We start from the raw sequence: 18760 nt of genomic DNA, 5'->3' as shown, positions 1-18760 counted from the left end.
TTTGTTTTGTTGCTGTACCATAGCTGCATATACTGGTGGCACATGTTGCAAGCGTGAAATTGCCACAGTATAGTGTCATACAGTAACAATGTTCACACTGCTTAATTGAAATCTGCTGGCAACCATGGCAACATGCTCAAAGACAAGTCAGGCCAGAAATACTGTGAGCCTGTTAGCTTTGGCTGAGGGGAATAGCTTTAAAAAGGCAAGACAGGCATATTGTGTGCATCTCGGGAGCTGGTCAGTGATTGAGCACCAAGAAAACTAGCAGGCAACCCTGAGATATAGCCAGGTCCAATCTGTGATCTAGGTCCCTGTACACACAGTGTGCTTTCAGTGTTCCTTGACTTGTGGGTGGGTCCAGTTATAGTCCTGGAAAATGTTGGATGCCGATGATTGAGGTCTGAAGGAGTAAATGGTAGTTGGAATCACCAGTTAGCCATTCTGACTTTCATGTTGGCATTTTCAGCACCTAATTTCTAATTGGTGGATGGTGGATTTGGAATCTGCATATTAATAAATCGAGTTTAGGTAATGTGTAATAACCCCAGTTAATAATCTTCTTGCGCTCATGAGCGAGGTTCTCATCTTGACATTGGGAAATGCGACTTGTTTCTCCCAAGAAAGGCCTCGCTTGACTTCTTACAGGATTCTCTCAAATTTCTTGACATTGTCCATGTCGTTCATGGCCTGGGAAAATTCCACCCAAAATTTTTATTTGCCTGATTGAAGCTTCGAAATTACTGTGAAGAATAAAGAGGTACAATAAACTAGTGGGAGAATTCATGTTGGTTTACTTAAAAAAAATTGCTTTCGTCAGCCCATTGAGCTAAAATGTGAATGACAGCTCTCATACAAGATGCCAAACCAGTGAAATGGCAGGAGCACTAATCCAATAAAACTGTTCAAAGTGTAAATATGAAACCGTTAACTGTCCAAAGTAGCACTTGAAAACCAAAGTTAAAAATCATACAACATCAGGTTATAGTCCAACAGCTTTATTTGAAAGTACTAGCTTTTGGAGGGCTGCTCCTTCATCAGGTTGGACAATCACCTAATGAAGGAGCAACACTCCGAAAGCTAATGCTTCTAAATAAACCTGTTGGACTATAACCTGGTGGTGTGTGATTTTTAACTTTGTCCACCCCAGTCCAACACCGGCGTCTCCAAATCTTGAAAGCCAAAAGATTGATATTATTTTGTATAATCCCAGTAAGTTTGGATGTTACATGAAGAAAACTACTTCTATCAAAAAGACTTAAAGAAGCTTTGCTGCAAAATCTTAGAGAAAGGAGGCACTCACTGTAAGAGACTAATGCATTCAGCAAAGATTTGAATCAGGACTTTTATGTGTTGGGTGTTGGCTAACTTAACTCAGAACCAGCTACTGAGATGTTTGAAAACCTTCAACAATAATTAATGGCTCCCCCAATGATATGAGCATGCAAGTATCTTACCTGAACACCTCTTAAACCAGGAGGACCCTGAGGTGCCGGAGGTCCTTGTTCACCCTACAAATATCAACCATAATTCATAATAGAGCAGACACAAACAGAAAAGTACAGTGATGGAATAAATATGAACAGTCGATGTTAAATGTTAACACGAGGATCTTGCGTTTTCTGCTTCAGATTAAATTTCTTCAACCATCAGACCTGACTTCGAACATCAAATCTCAAACAATTGGTTGTATAGCTATGCCATATCAACTTGACTCAGCTCATATAGTATATGTGACTGTGCCTGAAAGTGGATTTGTGACCCATGCTCTGTCCTGAGCTCATAATATTCAGTTTCACATTTGAGGATTTTAGACTGAGTTTATTGTTGGAAACCGCTGAAATGTTCTCCCAAGAGCATCTCATTCACACTCTAACCTGCGGGTGTTATTCAGAGTTTATTGACATGTAGTGAATGGCATTTAGATTCAGATGTGAAGCCAAGCCAAACAAGGAGATGGGCCTAGTGCTGGAAAATGGGACTAGAATAGTTAGGTGGTTGCTTTTGACTGGTAATGGGCTGAGGGGTCTTTTGCTGTGCTGTAGATCTCATTAAATGTATTGGCTCATTCATTATTGAGAGCAAAGATGAATTCAGAAGCTCCTCCAAAAGACTGATGTATTAAATTAAAACCAGGAGCTTTAAACATCTACAATTGTGTTTAGACAGGCTCACATCAACTTGATTGCAAGTGAAAGATGATTAGGTTTACTCCTCTGATTTCTGGATGTTATTGCTCCTTATTTGTCCAGCAGAGACAATGGAAACATTCCTCTTAACGTTGCAGGTAAGTCTGTGCATTGGTTGTGTTACTAGGCCACAAAGAGGTTGACATGAATAACCAAGTGAATGTGAGAATTTTAATTTAGTATTTGAAAATTTTGGAAATAAAACATTGGTGTCATATAAGGAGCAAAATCCCGCCATTTTACTGTGAAAACAACAAGTAAATGAGTGGAATCTTATCAATCTTTCATTTGACCAAAATAGTTTAACTGTCTTTTGTAGCAAATTATAGCAAGTGGCTGCTGAATCTGTTTATAAAGAAGGACCCTCACCACCTTTTTGGGATATGTAGGAATGGGCATCAAATGCCAGCCTTGCCAGCAATGCCCATAGCCTGAGAAATAATTTCAGAGACAATAAAGATTGAAATTAATTACAGATTAATATCTCTGATTTGGGTGAGCAATGGATAAGGGAGCTTGTGGGGTGAGGTTGAGTTGGAAGCACTGTCTCCCTCAGCAAAATATCCACTGTGAACAGAGTGTAGATCAACAATAGGAGCTGGTCTGAGAGATCCAGTAGCAAGTGCTATGACTGGCCCAGTAATGAATGAGGACAAAGGAAAAAGGGAGCAATGATAGGCTAATTGAGAAAAGTCTCAAGTCTGGCATATTAGAAGGTAGGCTGAGGGTATGGAGATGAACATATCTTGAAGTTCAATAGAGGTTCTTCTAGCTTTCCAGTGTAACTTCAGGAGGGGCCAGTCAAAAACCTTGCAAAAAAAAAAGGAAGGGTCCTTATATTGTTGAGGGGTGTGGGTGAAGGGAAAGGGTTCTTTATTGGACACTCTGTGACTTAAAGAGAACTTTCCAGTGTCAGTGGCCACCTTTGTAACAACATTAGCATCACCCCATCTTCGTCACAAACCAATATTTATGCCACTTCCTTCACTACATCTCACTGACTGACGCCGGATCCCATTTGCCTTATTGAAAGGGTGGTATACCTTACTGTACATGTATTTCAGCGAGCTGCTATCCTATTAGTGGCCAGTGGCATGGCCAACCTTGCTAAGTCAGCAACCTCTGACAATCTTGGATGTCAATCCCTTTGAGCCAGATGTGGTCAGATGGCAATTCATTTCCTGTCTGATGGACCCTGAAGTTCAGCCAAGGCTCTATCAGGTGAGTGAGATGGAGTTGCCATTCTGGTGAAATCCACCCTCTTGGTTTGTATCCACCCGAGAAGCATAAATTACCTCAAAATGAAGTAAAAGATGCATAATGATGGCCAATCAAATACATCTGAGTTCTTAACTTGCTACAACATCACAATCTGATGGGTGCACTGCAAAGCATAACTCATTTGGAAAACTATCTTAAAAATCTACTAGAAATACCGAAACTCATTTTAGAAACTTACATCTTTCCCAGGTGAGCCTGGTTGACCTGGTGGCCCAGCCATTCCTGTTTCCCCCTGGAACAAAATGATGCAAATCAGTCTTAAAGGTCTAATATATATATTCTGAACCTCTCTTTACATGTAGCAGCACAAGGATTACCTATCATTTCAGCGCAGACCTAATCTAGGTCTATCAATCAACAATCAATGGCTGAAAAGTTATTTTTGCCTCACTGCTAACTTCCAATATCCTCTGAGACAACAGCACAAGATCCTAGCCCAGTGAGAGACAGAAATCAACGATTCCAGTGCTGCTGCAGACTCGGATCGAATCTTCTAGAGCTATGAACCACATCATTGGACTCAGATATATACCTTGGAAGTCAGTCATTAATACTTTAATCAATGACAATTCGTCTGAAGCAAAAAAACTATCTGAACTACTTTTTTCTTGTTTAGAACAAATATGTTGTTTATGAAATCCTGAAGGCTCAAAAGTATTAGTCAAGACCTTAATTCAGCTTAAACTGAAATGTTTAAACTGTTGGAAGAATTTGATTTTTGGGCACTGCACTTCAAAGTTTTATATTGGATATTAGAAATATAGGATTGCATAATTTTAGGCAATTCATAGCATGTGCTGGTCTTGCAGGGGTTCCAGAGGAGATTCACAAGAAAGATCCCCCAATTCTTCAATCACTTGCTAATCAAGAGCCTATATATATCTGTTTTAATGATACCCAATGACTTGGTCTCCACAGCCCTCTACGGCAGTGAGTTCCACAGATTACCACCTTCTGGCTGAAGAAATTCCCCCTCATCTCAGTTCTAAAGGATCGTCCCTGCATCGTGAGGCTGTGTCCCCAGGTTCAAGTCTCACCTCAACTAGTGGAAATATCTTCTCCATATCCAGTCTATCCAGGCCTCTCAATATTTCATAAGTTTCAATGAGATTCTTCTCATCTTTCTAAACTCCATCAGCTACAGGCCCAGAGTTTTCACCCACTCCTCATATACCAAGCCCTTTATCTCTGGGATCATTCTTGTGATCCTCTTCTTCACTCCCTCCAAAGCCAGCACATCCTTCTTTAGATACAAGGCCCAAAACTGCTCACAATATTCCAAATTATACAGCCTCGGCTGTATTCCTGGCCTCTGCAAATAAATGCTAACATCACATTTGTCTTACTAATTGCCAACTGAAACTGCAAGTTAACTTTAAGCATATCCTGAACTAGAACTCCTAAACCCTTTTGTGCTTTAGATTTCTGAAGCCATTCCCCATTTAGAAAATAGCCTGTGCCTCCATTCTTCCTACATAGCCTTCACCCTTTCCCATATCCTATTCCACCTGCCACTTCTTTGCTCATTCTCCTAGCCGGTCAAGTCCTTATGCTGCCTTCCTGTTTCTTCAACACTACCTGTCCCTCCACCTACCTTTGTACCATCTGCCATCTTAGCAACAAAGCCCTCAGTTCCTTTGTCCAGATTGTTAATGCATAACGTGAACATTTCATGTGTGAGTTGTTACTTATCATCAACTTGTAAGGTAACTCCAAAAATGTAATTTTCAAATCAAGTAAACACTATAGTGTGACCAAAAAACAAGTCATGAACTATTTCTCTGTGAACTTCAGTACAAAGGTGGGACATAGTGAAAAATGGCATCCAAGTTAGCAGCTGGAATGGGCTAATTTCATCCCCTTGTAAACTAGCACTGAAAAACATGGCATTTCCCAAGTAATTTGTTGCAAATTGTCTAATTGCTATCCACTTACAGACATTTGCCATACCATTTCAATATATTCCAATATAATTTTGTACCTTATTATTAGATGATAAATGCTTATTAAATGAAACAAAGTCAAGAACCTTGCTGAGGTTTTGCATGATATTTTTTATCTGACAAAAACAGGGATGGAAATCCTGATTTTTTTCAATCTATCATTCATTAAGACTCAACAGCGGCACTTTAGAACATATTTGTACGTGGTACAATAATAACATTCTCAAACCATAAGTGCAGCACTTCACAATGCCCCTTTGTGTTACAGCCTACTGCTTGTTTCATATTTCCAATACTTACTCTTGGACCAGTTGAACCAGGAGCACCTTTAGAGCCTTTGAAACCCTGTGTGAAAGAGAAGTATAAATCAGTAACTCAAATAAAAACACTTCATTTGATATAGAGATTGTTCCAGCTATCCTTCATATAAACATTTTATGAAACTTAATTTCAAATAGGTTACCAAGCCTTTCCCCGGCGAAGCCAATTCAGAAGATCTGATTATAATGGAAACCCTCAAGTGTTATAATCTTGAAATGTACTGTTTATATCAAGCTGCTTAACTTTTTGTTTAAAGTTAATATTCTAGTAATATTTGATGTCTGAATAGCTTTATTATTGTAATTTATGTAACACAAAGTGCAAGCTGTGAACCTAGCCCAAAGACCACGTGTTTTCTAGTGTCCACTGTAAACTCACAGATTTTCTTAAATAATCTCAATGTATGCTCAGTGGGGACTTCAGTGTCCATCATCAAAAGTGGCCCAGTAACACCACCACTGACTGAGATGGTCAAGTCCTAAAGAGCACAGCTGCTCAAATTTGTCTGTGGAGAGTGATTAAGAAACAACAGAGGGATATAAAAAGCTATTTGACCTTATCCACACCAGTCTATTAGCCCCGGATGCAATCATCTATGACAGTATCAGTAGGGGTAATAAATAGTGGCAGCAGTGTGTACCACCCACAATATACTCTGCAGTAACTCACAAAGGCATCTCTGACAGCACTTTCTTAAACTCACATCTAGTAGGACGAGGGCAGCAGGAGCACAGGAACGATATCCCTTGCAAGGTCTCCTCCAAGACCCACACCATCCTGACCTGGAACTATATCATCATGCGTCGACTAAAGTTAGGTCAAAATCTTGAAAACTCCCTTTCTAACAGCTCTGTCAGTGCCCCTGCACTCACAAAACTGCAGCAGTTTAAGAATGCAGCTCACCACCACCTCCCCCAGGGTATTTAGGGATGGGTAATAAATGCTAATCTAGGTGACAATACCCATATCCCATAAAGAAATAAAACAAAATATCTCCTGGGCCATTAGTAACAGGTAGCTTTCCCATTCACATTCTGAGTGAGGACAATAGTTAGTGCAGGTTTTTGAATCTGTAACAGGAGACAGTTGCCTTTGGAAAAATTAAAGCAATTCTGAATGGTGATCAGATTGAAATCATGTAGGGTTTTGATTATTTGCTCCGCTTAAACGAGATCTTGTCAAATAAAGTACTAGAAAGCAAATATAAATTTCAACAACTCACTGCGTTCCTTCAGCAAGCATCATGTTCATGATAGTTACAAAAAATATGATGATTCCCATCAAACCAGCATTACACAATTTGAAGATGCTGACCCAAATTGGTCTGAAAACTGGTTGAAACAAAGCAGAAAACTCGACTATATGCGATTGTGTTCAAATAATGACCGAAATAGTGAGTAGCGAAAATAGCCTCTCTTATTCAGCAACTACTGCACAAGTTTGAGGCAGCAATAGAATCCCAAAAAAACAGTTCTTGCAAGAAACCTTTTATACGTAGTTCTTGCATATATTAAAATTCTATTACTCTGGTGTTACATTGTGCATTATAGATAAAACAAAGGTTTGAAGGGCTTGTGTCCTGGGAGTCAAGAGTGTGGTGAGGGAAAATCACAGCAGGTCAGGCAGCATCCAAGGAGCAGGAGAATTGACGTTTTGGGCATAAGTCCTTCGACAGGATTCCTGATGAAGGGCTTATGCCTGAAATGTCGATTCTCCTGTTCCTTGAATATTGCCTGACCTGCCGTGCTTTTCAAACACCACACTCTCGACTCTGATCTCCAGCATCTGCAGTCCTCACTTTCTATTTCTGTCCTGGGAGATAGGTGATGGGTTAAAAAGTATTAAATGCTGGCTGCTACTTCTGATGGGTTTAAGAGTTTCTGTCTGGTCTGCTTGCATAATGAAGTGGTGTTAGTCCTTTTGTCTTTTAAGTTAGTAAATTTTCATAAAAATACTAGGCCTATATGCTCTAAATATGTTAGAAATTGTACCTGTACATAATAAAAGAATATTAAACTGATTACTGCAGCTGGGTTGTCAGATTTATTTAGTATTTGTCAATATGAGTTTCATTCATTCATGCAATTTCATGGCTGCGCTTTTTTGTCAGTTTGTTTCTTTAAGGATAATGGCCCATTAAAAGGTATTTAACAGATACTTATTAATTGAGGAATCTACTGTATTTATTTGCAGAAGATGGTTGGAAAGGGCTGGTTAATATTATAATACTTCATGGAGATCTGATGAGGATGGTATTGTTCTGCAAGCTACACTTATTCAGAGGTAAACACTGCTTGTAGAAAGGCCTGATAAGGTGTGAAAATGCAGTAAAATATAGCGAGCTGGTGAGTGAGTTAATAAAGATAATCTATAATACAATATCTCACAACAGAATATCTCAAAACTATAATAAACATGAAGCATTTCTCTCTTCAGTGATACTGGCAAACCTGTTGATTAGTTTTAGCAGTTCCTGCTTTATATTTCAGTTTTCTAGCATGCACGATGTTTTGCTTTTGCACTGCTTCGAAAAACGTTACACAGTATTAGAGATTCCATACTTGCAAAACACGTTACACAGTATTAGAGATTCCATACTTACAGGCATTCCTCGGAGGCCACTCCTGCCAGGAGGCCCAGGGTTTCCCTGCCGGCCCTGAAATTCAGAAGCTGCGCTGTTGAATAATGTTTGCAAATGGAACAAAAAACTTCAAATGATGTCTCATTTAAATAAGATGGAACCCAAATGAGAAACAAACTTCAACGGAATTTCAACAATTGCCAATTGCAAACATTTGAACAGAATTGTGGCCATATGATGTGTTGCATTTAATTCACCAAGTGATTATGTTTCCAATGTGTGCCAATGAGTATATCCTTTGCAGTTACAAACTGGTGAGAATGAAAGATGGTTTTAATTTCTTACTGGTTCCCCTGCAGGTCCAGGTTTCCCGTCCTTTCCATCTTTGCCAGGAAGACCCTATGAATAAAACATTAGTTATCTTCTTGGTCATTCCAAGGTGCAGAAACTTCACCTAAATTGTCCCCAGGTTCCACTCATGATGAAATAAAATGCACCCGGTTATTCATTGAGGACCCTGCGCAAATTTACCTTTCAGTGTTAAGATCCTACAAAAAACACTGAGACTCACAGAGATGTGCAGCACAGAAACAGACCCTTCAGTCCAACTCGTCCATGCTGACCAGATATCCTAAACTAATCTGTCCTATTTGCCAGCACTTGGCCCATACCTGTCCAAACCCTTGCTATTCAAATACCCGTCCAGATGCCTCTTAAATGCTGTAATTGTACCAGTCTCCACCACTTCCTCTGGCAGCTCACTCCATGCGTGCATCACCTTCTGTGTGAAAATGTTACCTCTCAGGTCCCTTTTATATCTTTCCCCTGTCACGCTAAACCTATGGCCTCTAGTTCTGGACTCCCCTACCCAAGGGAAAAGACCTTGTCTAATTACCCTATCAATGCCCCTCATGATTTGATAAATCTCTATAAGGTCATCCCTCACTTCTGATGCTCCAGGGGAAACAGCCCCAGCCTCTCCCTGTGGTTCCAATACTCCAACCCTGGCAACATCCTTGTAAATCTTTTCTGAACTCTTTCAAGTTTCACAACATCTTTCCGATAGGATTGCATGCAATATTCCAAAAGTGGCCTAATCAACGTCCTGTACAGCTGTAACGTGACTGCCCAACTCAATGCCCTGTCCAATAAAGGAAAGCATACCAAACGCCTTCTTCACTCTCCTATCGACCTGTGACTCCACTTTCAAGCAGCTATGAATCTGCTCTGGTTTGACTTTCCAAAAAGCAGCACTTCACCTTTATCTAAATTAAACTGCATCTGCCACTTCTCAGCCCATTGGCCCATCTAATCAAGGTCCTGTCGTGTTCGGAGGTAACCTTCTTCGTTGTCCACTACACCTGCAATTTTGGTGTCATCTGAAAACTTACTACCTCTGACCTCCATTGTTGACATCCAAATTACTTACATAAACGACAAAAAGCAGAGCACCCAGCAACGATCCTTGTGACACACCACTGGTCACAGGCCGCCAATCTGAAAAGCAACACTCTACCCCCATCCTCCATCTTCAAGTCCTCATCCAACAATACATGCATTAATGGGAACAGTAGTTTGAAAAATAAGCAGAGTTTGCATGTAAAGCAGTTGCTGGATTAGTGGTGCTGGAAAAGCACAGCAGTTCATGCAGCATCCGAGGAGCAGTAAAATCGACGTTTCAGGCAAAAGCCCTTCATCAGGAATACAGGCAGAGTGCCTGAAGGGTGGAGAGATAAATGAGAGGAGGGTGGGGGTGGGGAGAAAGTAGCATAGAGTACAATAAGTGAGTGGGGGAGGGGATGAAGGTCAGGGATGAGGGTGGAGTGGATAGGTGGAAAAGATGATAGGCAGGTAGGACAAGTCATGGGGACAGTGCTGAGCTGAGCTGGAAGTTTGGAACTGGGATGAGGTGGGGGAAGGGGAAATGAGGAAACTGGTGAAGTCCACATTGTTTCCCTGGCGTTGAAGTGTTCTGAGGTGGAAGATGAGGCATTCTTCCTCCAGGCATCGGGTGGTGAGGGAGTGGCAGTGAAGGAGGCCTAGGACCTCCATGTCCTCGGCACCTCCCTCCCCTTCCTGGACCTCTCCGTCTCCATTAATGACGACCGACTTGACACCGACATTTTTTACAAACCCACCGACTCCCACAGCTACCTGGATTACACCTCTTCCCACCCTACCTCCTGCAAAAACGCCATCCTATATTCCCAATTCCTCCGCCTCCGCCGTATCTGCTCCCAGGATGATCAGTTCCACCGCAGAACACACCAGATGGCCTCCTTCTTTAGAGATCGTAATTTCCCTTCCCACATGGTTAAAGATGCCCTCCGATGCATCTCGTCCACATCCCACACCTCCGCCCTCAGACCCCATCCCTACAACCTTAATAAGGACAGAACGCCCCTGGTGCTCACCTTCCACCCTACCAACCTTTGCATGAACCAAATCATCCGCCGACATTTCCACCACCTCCAAACAGACCTCACCACCTGGGATATATTTGCCTCCCCACCCCTTTCGGCCTTCCGCAAAGATCATTCCCTCCGTGACTACATGGTCAGGTCCATGCCTCCCTACAACCCACTCTCCCGTCCAGGCACCTTCCCCTGCCAGCGCAGGAATTGCAAAACCTGCACCCACACCTCCTCCCTTACCTCCATTCAAGGCCCTAAAGGAACCTTCCACATCCAAAGTTTTACCTGCATACCTACCAATATCATTTATTGTATCCGTTGCTCCCGATGCGGTCTCCTCTACATTGGGGAGACTGGATTCCTCCTAGCAGAGCGCTTTAGGGAACATCTCTGGGACACCCGCACCAATCAACCCCAGCGCCCTGTGGCCCAACATTTCAACTTCCCCTCCCACTCTGCCGAGGACATGGAGATCCTGGGCCTCCTTCACCGCTGCTCCCTCACCACCAGACGCCTGGAGGAAGAACGCCTCATCTTCCGCCTCGGAACACTTCAACCCCAGGGCATCAATGTGGACTTCACCAGTTTCCTCATTTCCCCTTCCCCCACCTCACCCCAGTTCCAAAATCTGGTTTCCAGCATCTGCAGTCATTGTTTTTACCTATGTAAAGCAGGTGGCAGGTCTAGAGGACGAACGGGTGTGTGATTGCTAAGCAACGAGTAAAGGAGCCGAGCTGAAGTACAGCAAACAAGAATAAGGTAAAGAATATTTGAATACAATCAGAGAACATAGAGGAAGCTGAGGACAATTGAAACAAAGGAAGGTTAAGTTGACTGGAAGAGAAAGAAGCTGAAAATGTGTTGCTGGAAAAGCGCAGCAGGTCAGGCAGCATCCTAGGAACAGGAGAACTGACGTTTCGGGCCTCAGCCCTTCTTCAGGAGACTGATGCCCGAAACGTCGATTCTCCTGTTCCTTGGATGCTGCCTGACCTGCTGCGCTTTTTCAGCAACACATTTTCAGCTCTGATCTCCAGCATCTGCAGTCCTCACTTTCTCCTGGAAGAGAAAGAATAAAAAAGCAGTAGAATTTTTGAAAGCAGAGAAAAGGAAGTTAGTGAGAGAGGAAACATTTTAGAAGTAGTTGAGTGAGAGGTGGATGGGTACTGCTATAAGGGAGGTTTTGAGCAAAAGTGCTGACATTTTTTCCCAAAATACATTAGATTGAAAACAATTACTTACAGGTGGCCCTATTGGTCCAGGAGGTCCCTGACTTCCTCGAGCACCTTCCTTTCCCTGGAAATATCCACAGATTCAAGTGTTAACACTGCCCAGAATCCTTTTCCTTTAGGTAATTGACAGTTGTACTAAATGATTCGATTGTCTGTTCATTTGCCCTACCACAGTTCTTTCCAATTAACACCCCACTTTAACTGTGCCCACACCTTAAATTTGTCAGAGATATATTATTACTGACTGAATAGATTCTCAAACAATGTCACTACTCACCTAAAAAGATCATTTAAACTAAGCTTTCCTTAATCTCTAAAAGATTTACAAGTTATTTACCAAAGGGCACGCACTGTTGTTTGCAACCAACATAAGACTGATTGTTATTTTGGTGCTGTTTGGATGGGTGGATGAAACAATGGCATCAGCATAATGCTTGACCCAGATGCAGGGTCAAACCACAGCTAACTAATTATTCTGAGTGAGAAATGTCAGTCAGTCAATTTACTAATTGAGCAAGGCAACCAGGAAATCAATGGTTGAGGATGTGAGTCTAGAGCCAAACGTAAAGTAGAGGTTGGAGGAAATGCGTGAGGGCACAGGTTGATCAGCAGTGGGTGGTATGGTTTTAGCTCTCCTGTTCTATTCTGAACAAGAGTCATACCAGACTTGAAATATTAACTCACTTTCTCTCTCCACAAATGTGCCAGATCAGCTGAGTTTCCTCAGGGTTCTCTGCACTTGTTTCAGATTTCCAGCGATCATCGTATTTTGCTTTTACATCTCTCAAGCCAGAAAGATATCTTGTGCTTTTAAGTAACTTGACCATTAAAAGGAAGCAGGCCTCTTGTAACATGACCAATCTGCATGAACTGTGTCTTCGAATTGGAGAGTTAACTTCCCCTCCTGTACTTTCACAAACAAAGTATTTTTTAAAAATTAGATTCCCTATAGAGTGGAAACAGGCCATTTTACCCAACAAGTCCAATCTGACGCTCCGAGTAGTAATCCACCCAGACCCATTTCCCTTTGACTAATGCACCTAACATGATGGGCAATTTAGCATAGCCAATTCACCTGGCCCGCACATCTTTGGATTGTGGGAGGTAACCGGGGCACCCGGAGGTAACTGGGGCACCCTGAGGAAACCCACGCAGAAACAAGGAGAACGTGCAAACTCCGACATACAGTTGCCCGAGGCTGGAATCAAACCCAGGTCCTTGACGCTGTGAGGCAGAAGTGCTAACTGCTGAGTCACCATGCCAGCCCTACCTGCTTCCTGTTTACCAGTGCTGGATGGGACAACTGTAAATTTCCAGTTTCTCCTGGCTTATTTACTTAAAGAAACCTGTCATGAAATAGTTCTTTTTAAAAATTCTGCTTTTCCCTTCAGTTATCTTAACCAAAAAAAATCACATATGTTACTAGAATGGGAGGTTGCCACGGTATTCTCCAAGATCACAGGCAGTTCTGCAGAGCTTTGAATTTGTATGGGATTACTATGATGAACTGGGTAAACAGTGTATCTCCTAAAATGTGCCACAAATCAGCCTAGGATTTGGAACGGGTCAATTTTTTTTCTGAAATCTTCTCCTGCTCGTCTAGTGAACTCTATAGATGATCTTACCTTCTCTCCTCGCAGCCCTGTGGTACCAGGAGATCCCGGAATGCCATCAGCTCCCTAAGAAATAATAAAATCGTGCTGCTGAGCTCATGCTATTTAATGTCGTTTGTAAAGAGAAACTTGACTGCAGGCCCGAACAAAAATCTCGGCACAAACCTATTCTGTGTTACAGGTTTCAAATTTCACACTGAACCAATTCAGACACATGCGGTTGGATGCTTACCTTGTCCTCTTGTGACAGCCTTGGGAGGCTGCACATTTTGTAACATGACAGCAAAAGACATCGGAAGGGAGGCTAGGGGCACAGTATATTACCAGTAATGGGAGCGGTAGCAGTGGGCTAGCCTGTTGATAGGAGGTGTGTGGCTAACTGAACCGATGAACTGATTGGGTAAGGCCCAATTCCCTCCAAAACCCCTACCCCCTTTTTGTCAGAGTCAGGAGGGGATGGTGTCATGTGTGCAGAATGCCAGGGGCTCACAGAGTACCAGCAGACTTGGCCTTCCTTTCATACTGTTTCATTTCACTGAGCATTACCAGCCAGGCCTTCAATGGCCGACCAGACCTCCCAGTCACCGCCCATTTCAATTCTCCTTCCCATTCCAACTTCGATGTGACCATCCTTCACCTCCTCCCTTGCCACAATAAATCAGTTCACCTCCTCCACTGGAATGATGTGGTACCACCTTGATATTCCTTTGATTAGTCAGTGCACAATAGGCATCAATAGCCTATTCACTTCTCATGCTCAATTACTTTTATATAATCACTTTCGCATTTTCACTTTGCCAAAGGTAAGATGCTGAATTTCCTTGAATTTTACTCATTATTTCAGATATCTGATATTGGGAAACATTTTGGTTACTGATCTCTGTAATCTCTCAAAAGCAATATATCCTTCTGGTAATTAGATAATTTAAAAGTCTGCATGGTACACCAGCCTGAGATCGAATGAATACCTCATGGAACAAATCAGGATATGATTTAGTATTTGTATTTCAGGGAAATGCTGTCATAAACAGACATCAATTTATACTTACAGGTTGGCCAACAGTTCCAGGAGGTCCAGGATAACCAGGCAGTCCTGGACTACCCTAAGGAACAAAACAAAACCGGCAAGAAGACTATAAGTAAATAGTTGAGAGCAGGAATCCCTGAAAGCAGTCAGAAATAGTCACCTTATGTGATTTTGAATCAGCCTCAGCCTAGAGGCACTGACACATAGCGATACAAAATCCACTAACCCAGAACTGACTGACATTGTTTGATCTTCCAGTGGTTTGTACCACATGGGACAGACACTGTATTCACATTGAACCATGCTACATGTTAAAATTGAAACAATCCACAACCAACTTGAAGTCAGAGAATCTGTTAAGCCCGTGAAAAGGTCCATCTGTCACACTTCTGATGTGTTTTCCAAAAGCTATTGACTACCTTAAAATGAGGGAGCTGATTTTTTGTTAGGATGATAATCAATATAAAATCTAAATAACACTGTGGGAGTAATGACTGACTGTAGCTGTTATAACTTCCTGAGGCTTGCTTGTTAAAAATAAAACGCTGTTTGGTATTCATATGCGCCATCACTTAACTTCAAAAGGAACGGGACTCAAAAGTATGCCACTTTTAATTTCACCCCTCACCTGACCCAGGTAAAGTCTGTTTTTCTCCTCCGTAATTTCTGAAACCATGTTCATTTTCATTCCCCAGCCTATCATATCTGTTTGGGCCTGCCAAAGTAGAGTCACAACAGTAGTCTGACTTTGCTGAAGATGATGAAGAAAAACATAAGTGATCACAGGATCACAAAGTCGAGCAATTCCATTGCAAATTCTGCTTAAAGCATACCTCAGCTTCAGAAGGAAGGAGGATAGTTTACTTTTGATACAAAGTTCAGAAAACGGTAGGCAGATGGAGTACTTTATACGGTTACTACAAGCAATTTACAATAAGTTACCTGCTCGCCCTTTTCACCAGATGAACCAGGCAAACCCCGATCTCCTTTACTGCCCTAATGAATGGGAGAGAAGGGCAGCGGAGTGTTAGATATTGGCTTGGAATGTAGTAACATTTCTGCATTAAGTAGGTAATAAAAGATTGAGATTATTGTTAGTTTAGAATGCAAGCATATATTTCTGGCTGGCACTACGATGAGAGTGATTTGAACAAACAATATCTGCTGTGGCTAGGCAGGTAGGGTCACAGATCAACAGCAGGCGTTCCTTTGTGGAGGATATTTTGCTGTTGCGAAGTCTTACCAAAACTGGCTACTGAGGGTGAAGAAGTGAATATTCCTCTCAATGAAGAAAGATGAATGGAATTTGGCTTGTTCTATTCAGAGCAAAGAAAATTATCAACTGCAAACTGAAACAGTGAAAAGGACTGGATGTTGTTCTGAGGTGTGGGGGAGTGTGGGGGCTAAGGCGAGTGGTTCCAGGTTAGAGGGGACAGGATGAGAGAGGGAGACAGATGAAAAGATCACAGCTGCATTTAGATCAACTGGAGGAGGAGTCAGGATGTAATCAGAAATGGTGAGTCATATGGTAAAATATGGAAAAGAGGAGGTGTCATCAGGAGGGTATATCTTGTGAGGTCTTGACAGTTGGACTTGGTGTGTAGGTGCTTCTCTTGGCCGACAAGAAACACCAAAAGGAGTGGATCCTCAGTGCTTCAAAATCCCTACTGGAAATATTGTACCTTGAGTTTCTCACTCATTCTTAAATTTACATTGTAGCACTGATGAATTCATTGGGTCCTGACTGTGATGTCTGATTTGTGGCAAGTAACAAATAGTGCCCTCAATTCAAGAAGGGAAGCAAGTGTAAAACAGGAAAATGTAAGTTAGTTAGCTTGACGTCTGAAGTGGGAAAGGTGGTACAGTTGATTATTAAAAAAGTATTAGCTGGGCACTTGGAAACTTTAAAGATAATCAGGAAGAGTCAACAAAGTATCATGAAATGAAAATCAATTCTAACAAATTTATTAGAATTCTTTGAAGGAGTAATATGTGCTGTGGATAAAGTGAGAGTGATTTGAACAAATTATACCTGCTGTGGTTAGGCAGATAAGGTCACAGATCAACAGCAGGCATTCCTTTGTGAAGGATATTTTGGTGTTGTGAAGTCTTACCAAAGTTGGCGACTGTGTGCTGTGGATAAAGGACAGCCTATAAGTGTAATGTACTTGAAGGTCTTGGATAAGTGGCTACATCAATGTTATTGTGGAATATAAAAGCTAATGGTGTATGTGCTTCTCACTAACATGGATGGAAAACTGGCTTGCTGGCTGAATGTAAAGCATATGCTTGAAAGGATTTGCGGAATATGACAAGTAGAGACCAATAACTTAGATGTGTGCAGCAAAGACAGGTAGCTAAACGTGTAAATGACACAAGGGTAAAGAAAGTATGCTGCAAAGACATAAGGAGTGTGTAGACAATAAACCTAGCTTGGGTGAATAGGCAAAATCTGGCAGACAGGTTATAATGTTAAATGATATGAATTTATTCACTTGGCAGGAAGAATAAAAAAAAAAGCAGAATATTACTTAAATGGAGAATGACAATGGAATTCCAAAATGTTGAGGGATCGAGGTGCTCTAGTGCAACCATTCTCAACGGCAGCCATCTTTGCCCATGCCTTTGAACTGCATGACCAAGCTTAAGGAATGCATTCAGCCTGAGAGATGTTTAATTTCATACAGTTTTTTAAAAAAGTTTTGTCCAGTATATCAGAATGTTCATGTTTTCTTGGTGTTCAATAATTAATGATTTTCTGTCTATCTGTTCGTTTTGTATCCCTGTTTGAAAGGGGGCCCTGGAACCTGAGAAGAGCTCCAGGGGGGCGGAGGGGGGGGGGCGGTGCTGTTGCCAAAAAACAATTGAAAATCACTGTTCTGGTGTATGAGTCACAAAAAGTTAATATGCAGGTACAACACTAGATAGGCTGGATTTATGGTGAGGTGGTGAGGAGACTGGGGGCACTGAATGAAGTATGCAAAATTTTTGACAGGAATAGTCAGGGTAGATTGTAGATTGTGAGAATCTTTTCCACTGACAAATATGTCCAGGAGACACAAGTTTGAGGTGAGGAGCATGTAGTTTAGAGCAGATGAGAAAAGATTTTTCTCACCTAGAGGGTGGAAGAAATATGGAATGTGCTGCCTGAAAGGGTGGTGAAAGCGGGTACTCTCATAACATTTAAGAAGCATCTGGATGAGCACTTAAAATGATATGGATCAACTGCAGGTAAATGGGATCAGAATGGGTTTGTATTTGCTGGTTGGCATAGACATCATGGGCTAAAAGGCCTGCCTCTATCCTTTATGACTCTATGAAATCTATAACCGAGAACGCTATTTTTTGTTCCAAGAGGAATTGAACATGTAAAGACATTATGCTTCAATTTGGTTAGACCACATTTTGAAAACTTGCGTGAAATCTTGGTCTCCATTTTTGAGAAAGATTTTAATGTATTAACACAGTTCAAATACTACATACACAGTATTATATCGAGATCAGAAATGAGAGAAACAACTTATAAAGTTTGGTTTTGTCAAGTAATGAAGTAATATTTTATTCAAAAAACAATCTTATTGAATAGCAGAGTAAGACTGTGTTCTCAAATGGCCTATTGTTGCTTATATTTTGTTTTTTTAAATTGGTCACTGTAAAAAGTAGCTCATTGCATTTTAACTGGAGAATTATAGCCTCGTGCTAAGAAAAAACTTAAATTTTGTTGTGACTAGACAATTTGGAAAGAAAGGAGCTGATTCATTCTGTGTTACCTGGTCATAACAGATGTGATACTGAGGTCATTCACTATATTCAAAGAATACGATGAGTCAAAGAGGTATAAATAATTCAATCGTTCTGACCTTGAGATTATGATGACATTCTTTGAAATTAAAACAACCCATAAAAGGGACTTTCAGACTACATTTTCAAAGGGCTTTATTAGGATGGAACATGACAATGATGTGCTAAAATGTTGTGAGATAGAGTGAATCACCACACAGTTTTCATTACTTCCATGAACTGAGATCCTAATCTGTGGAGTGGAGCTGAATTACCCATAGATCAGCTTGGAAAACTGGAAGATAAAACAGTTTGACCACTGTGAAGTGTATCTCACTAGTATTAGCAATAGGGCCTTCACAGTTGACCATCTCTGTGTTTT

The 18760-nt window shown here is 41.4% G+C and overlaps 1 protein-coding gene across 1 annotated transcript in view; it reads right to left on the bottom strand.

Annotated features, from left to right (window-relative positions):
- Positions 1–18760, bottom strand: part of col22a1 (collagen, type XXII, alpha 1) — a 285704-nt gene that overhangs the window by 24672 nt on the left and 242272 nt on the right. Inside the window, exons 47-55 of the mRNA XM_072569542.1 lie at positions 15541–15594; positions 14621–14674; positions 13584–13637; positions 11969–12022; positions 8661–8714; positions 8337–8390; positions 5714–5758; positions 3649–3702; positions 1458–1511 (exon numbers count right to left, since the gene is read on the bottom strand). Of these exons, the coding sequence (XP_072425643.1) occupies positions 1458–1511; positions 3649–3702; positions 5714–5758; positions 8337–8390; positions 8661–8714; positions 11969–12022; positions 13584–13637; positions 14621–14674; positions 15541–15594 (477 nt within the window). The remainder of the gene's footprint in view (positions 1–1457; positions 1512–3648; positions 3703–5713; positions 5759–8336; positions 8391–8660; positions 8715–11968; positions 12023–13583; positions 13638–14620; positions 14675–15540; positions 15595–18760) is intronic.

The sequence above is a fragment of the Chiloscyllium punctatum genome, chromosome 5, assembly GCF_047496795.1.
Source record: "Chiloscyllium punctatum isolate Juve2018m chromosome 5, sChiPun1.3, whole genome shotgun sequence".
Taxonomy (NCBI): Eukaryota; Metazoa; Chordata; class Chondrichthyes; order Orectolobiformes; family Hemiscylliidae; genus Chiloscyllium; species Chiloscyllium punctatum.
The sequence above is the reverse complement of the archived record's forward strand: the minus strand, read 5'-3'. Positions and strand labels throughout refer to the sequence as shown.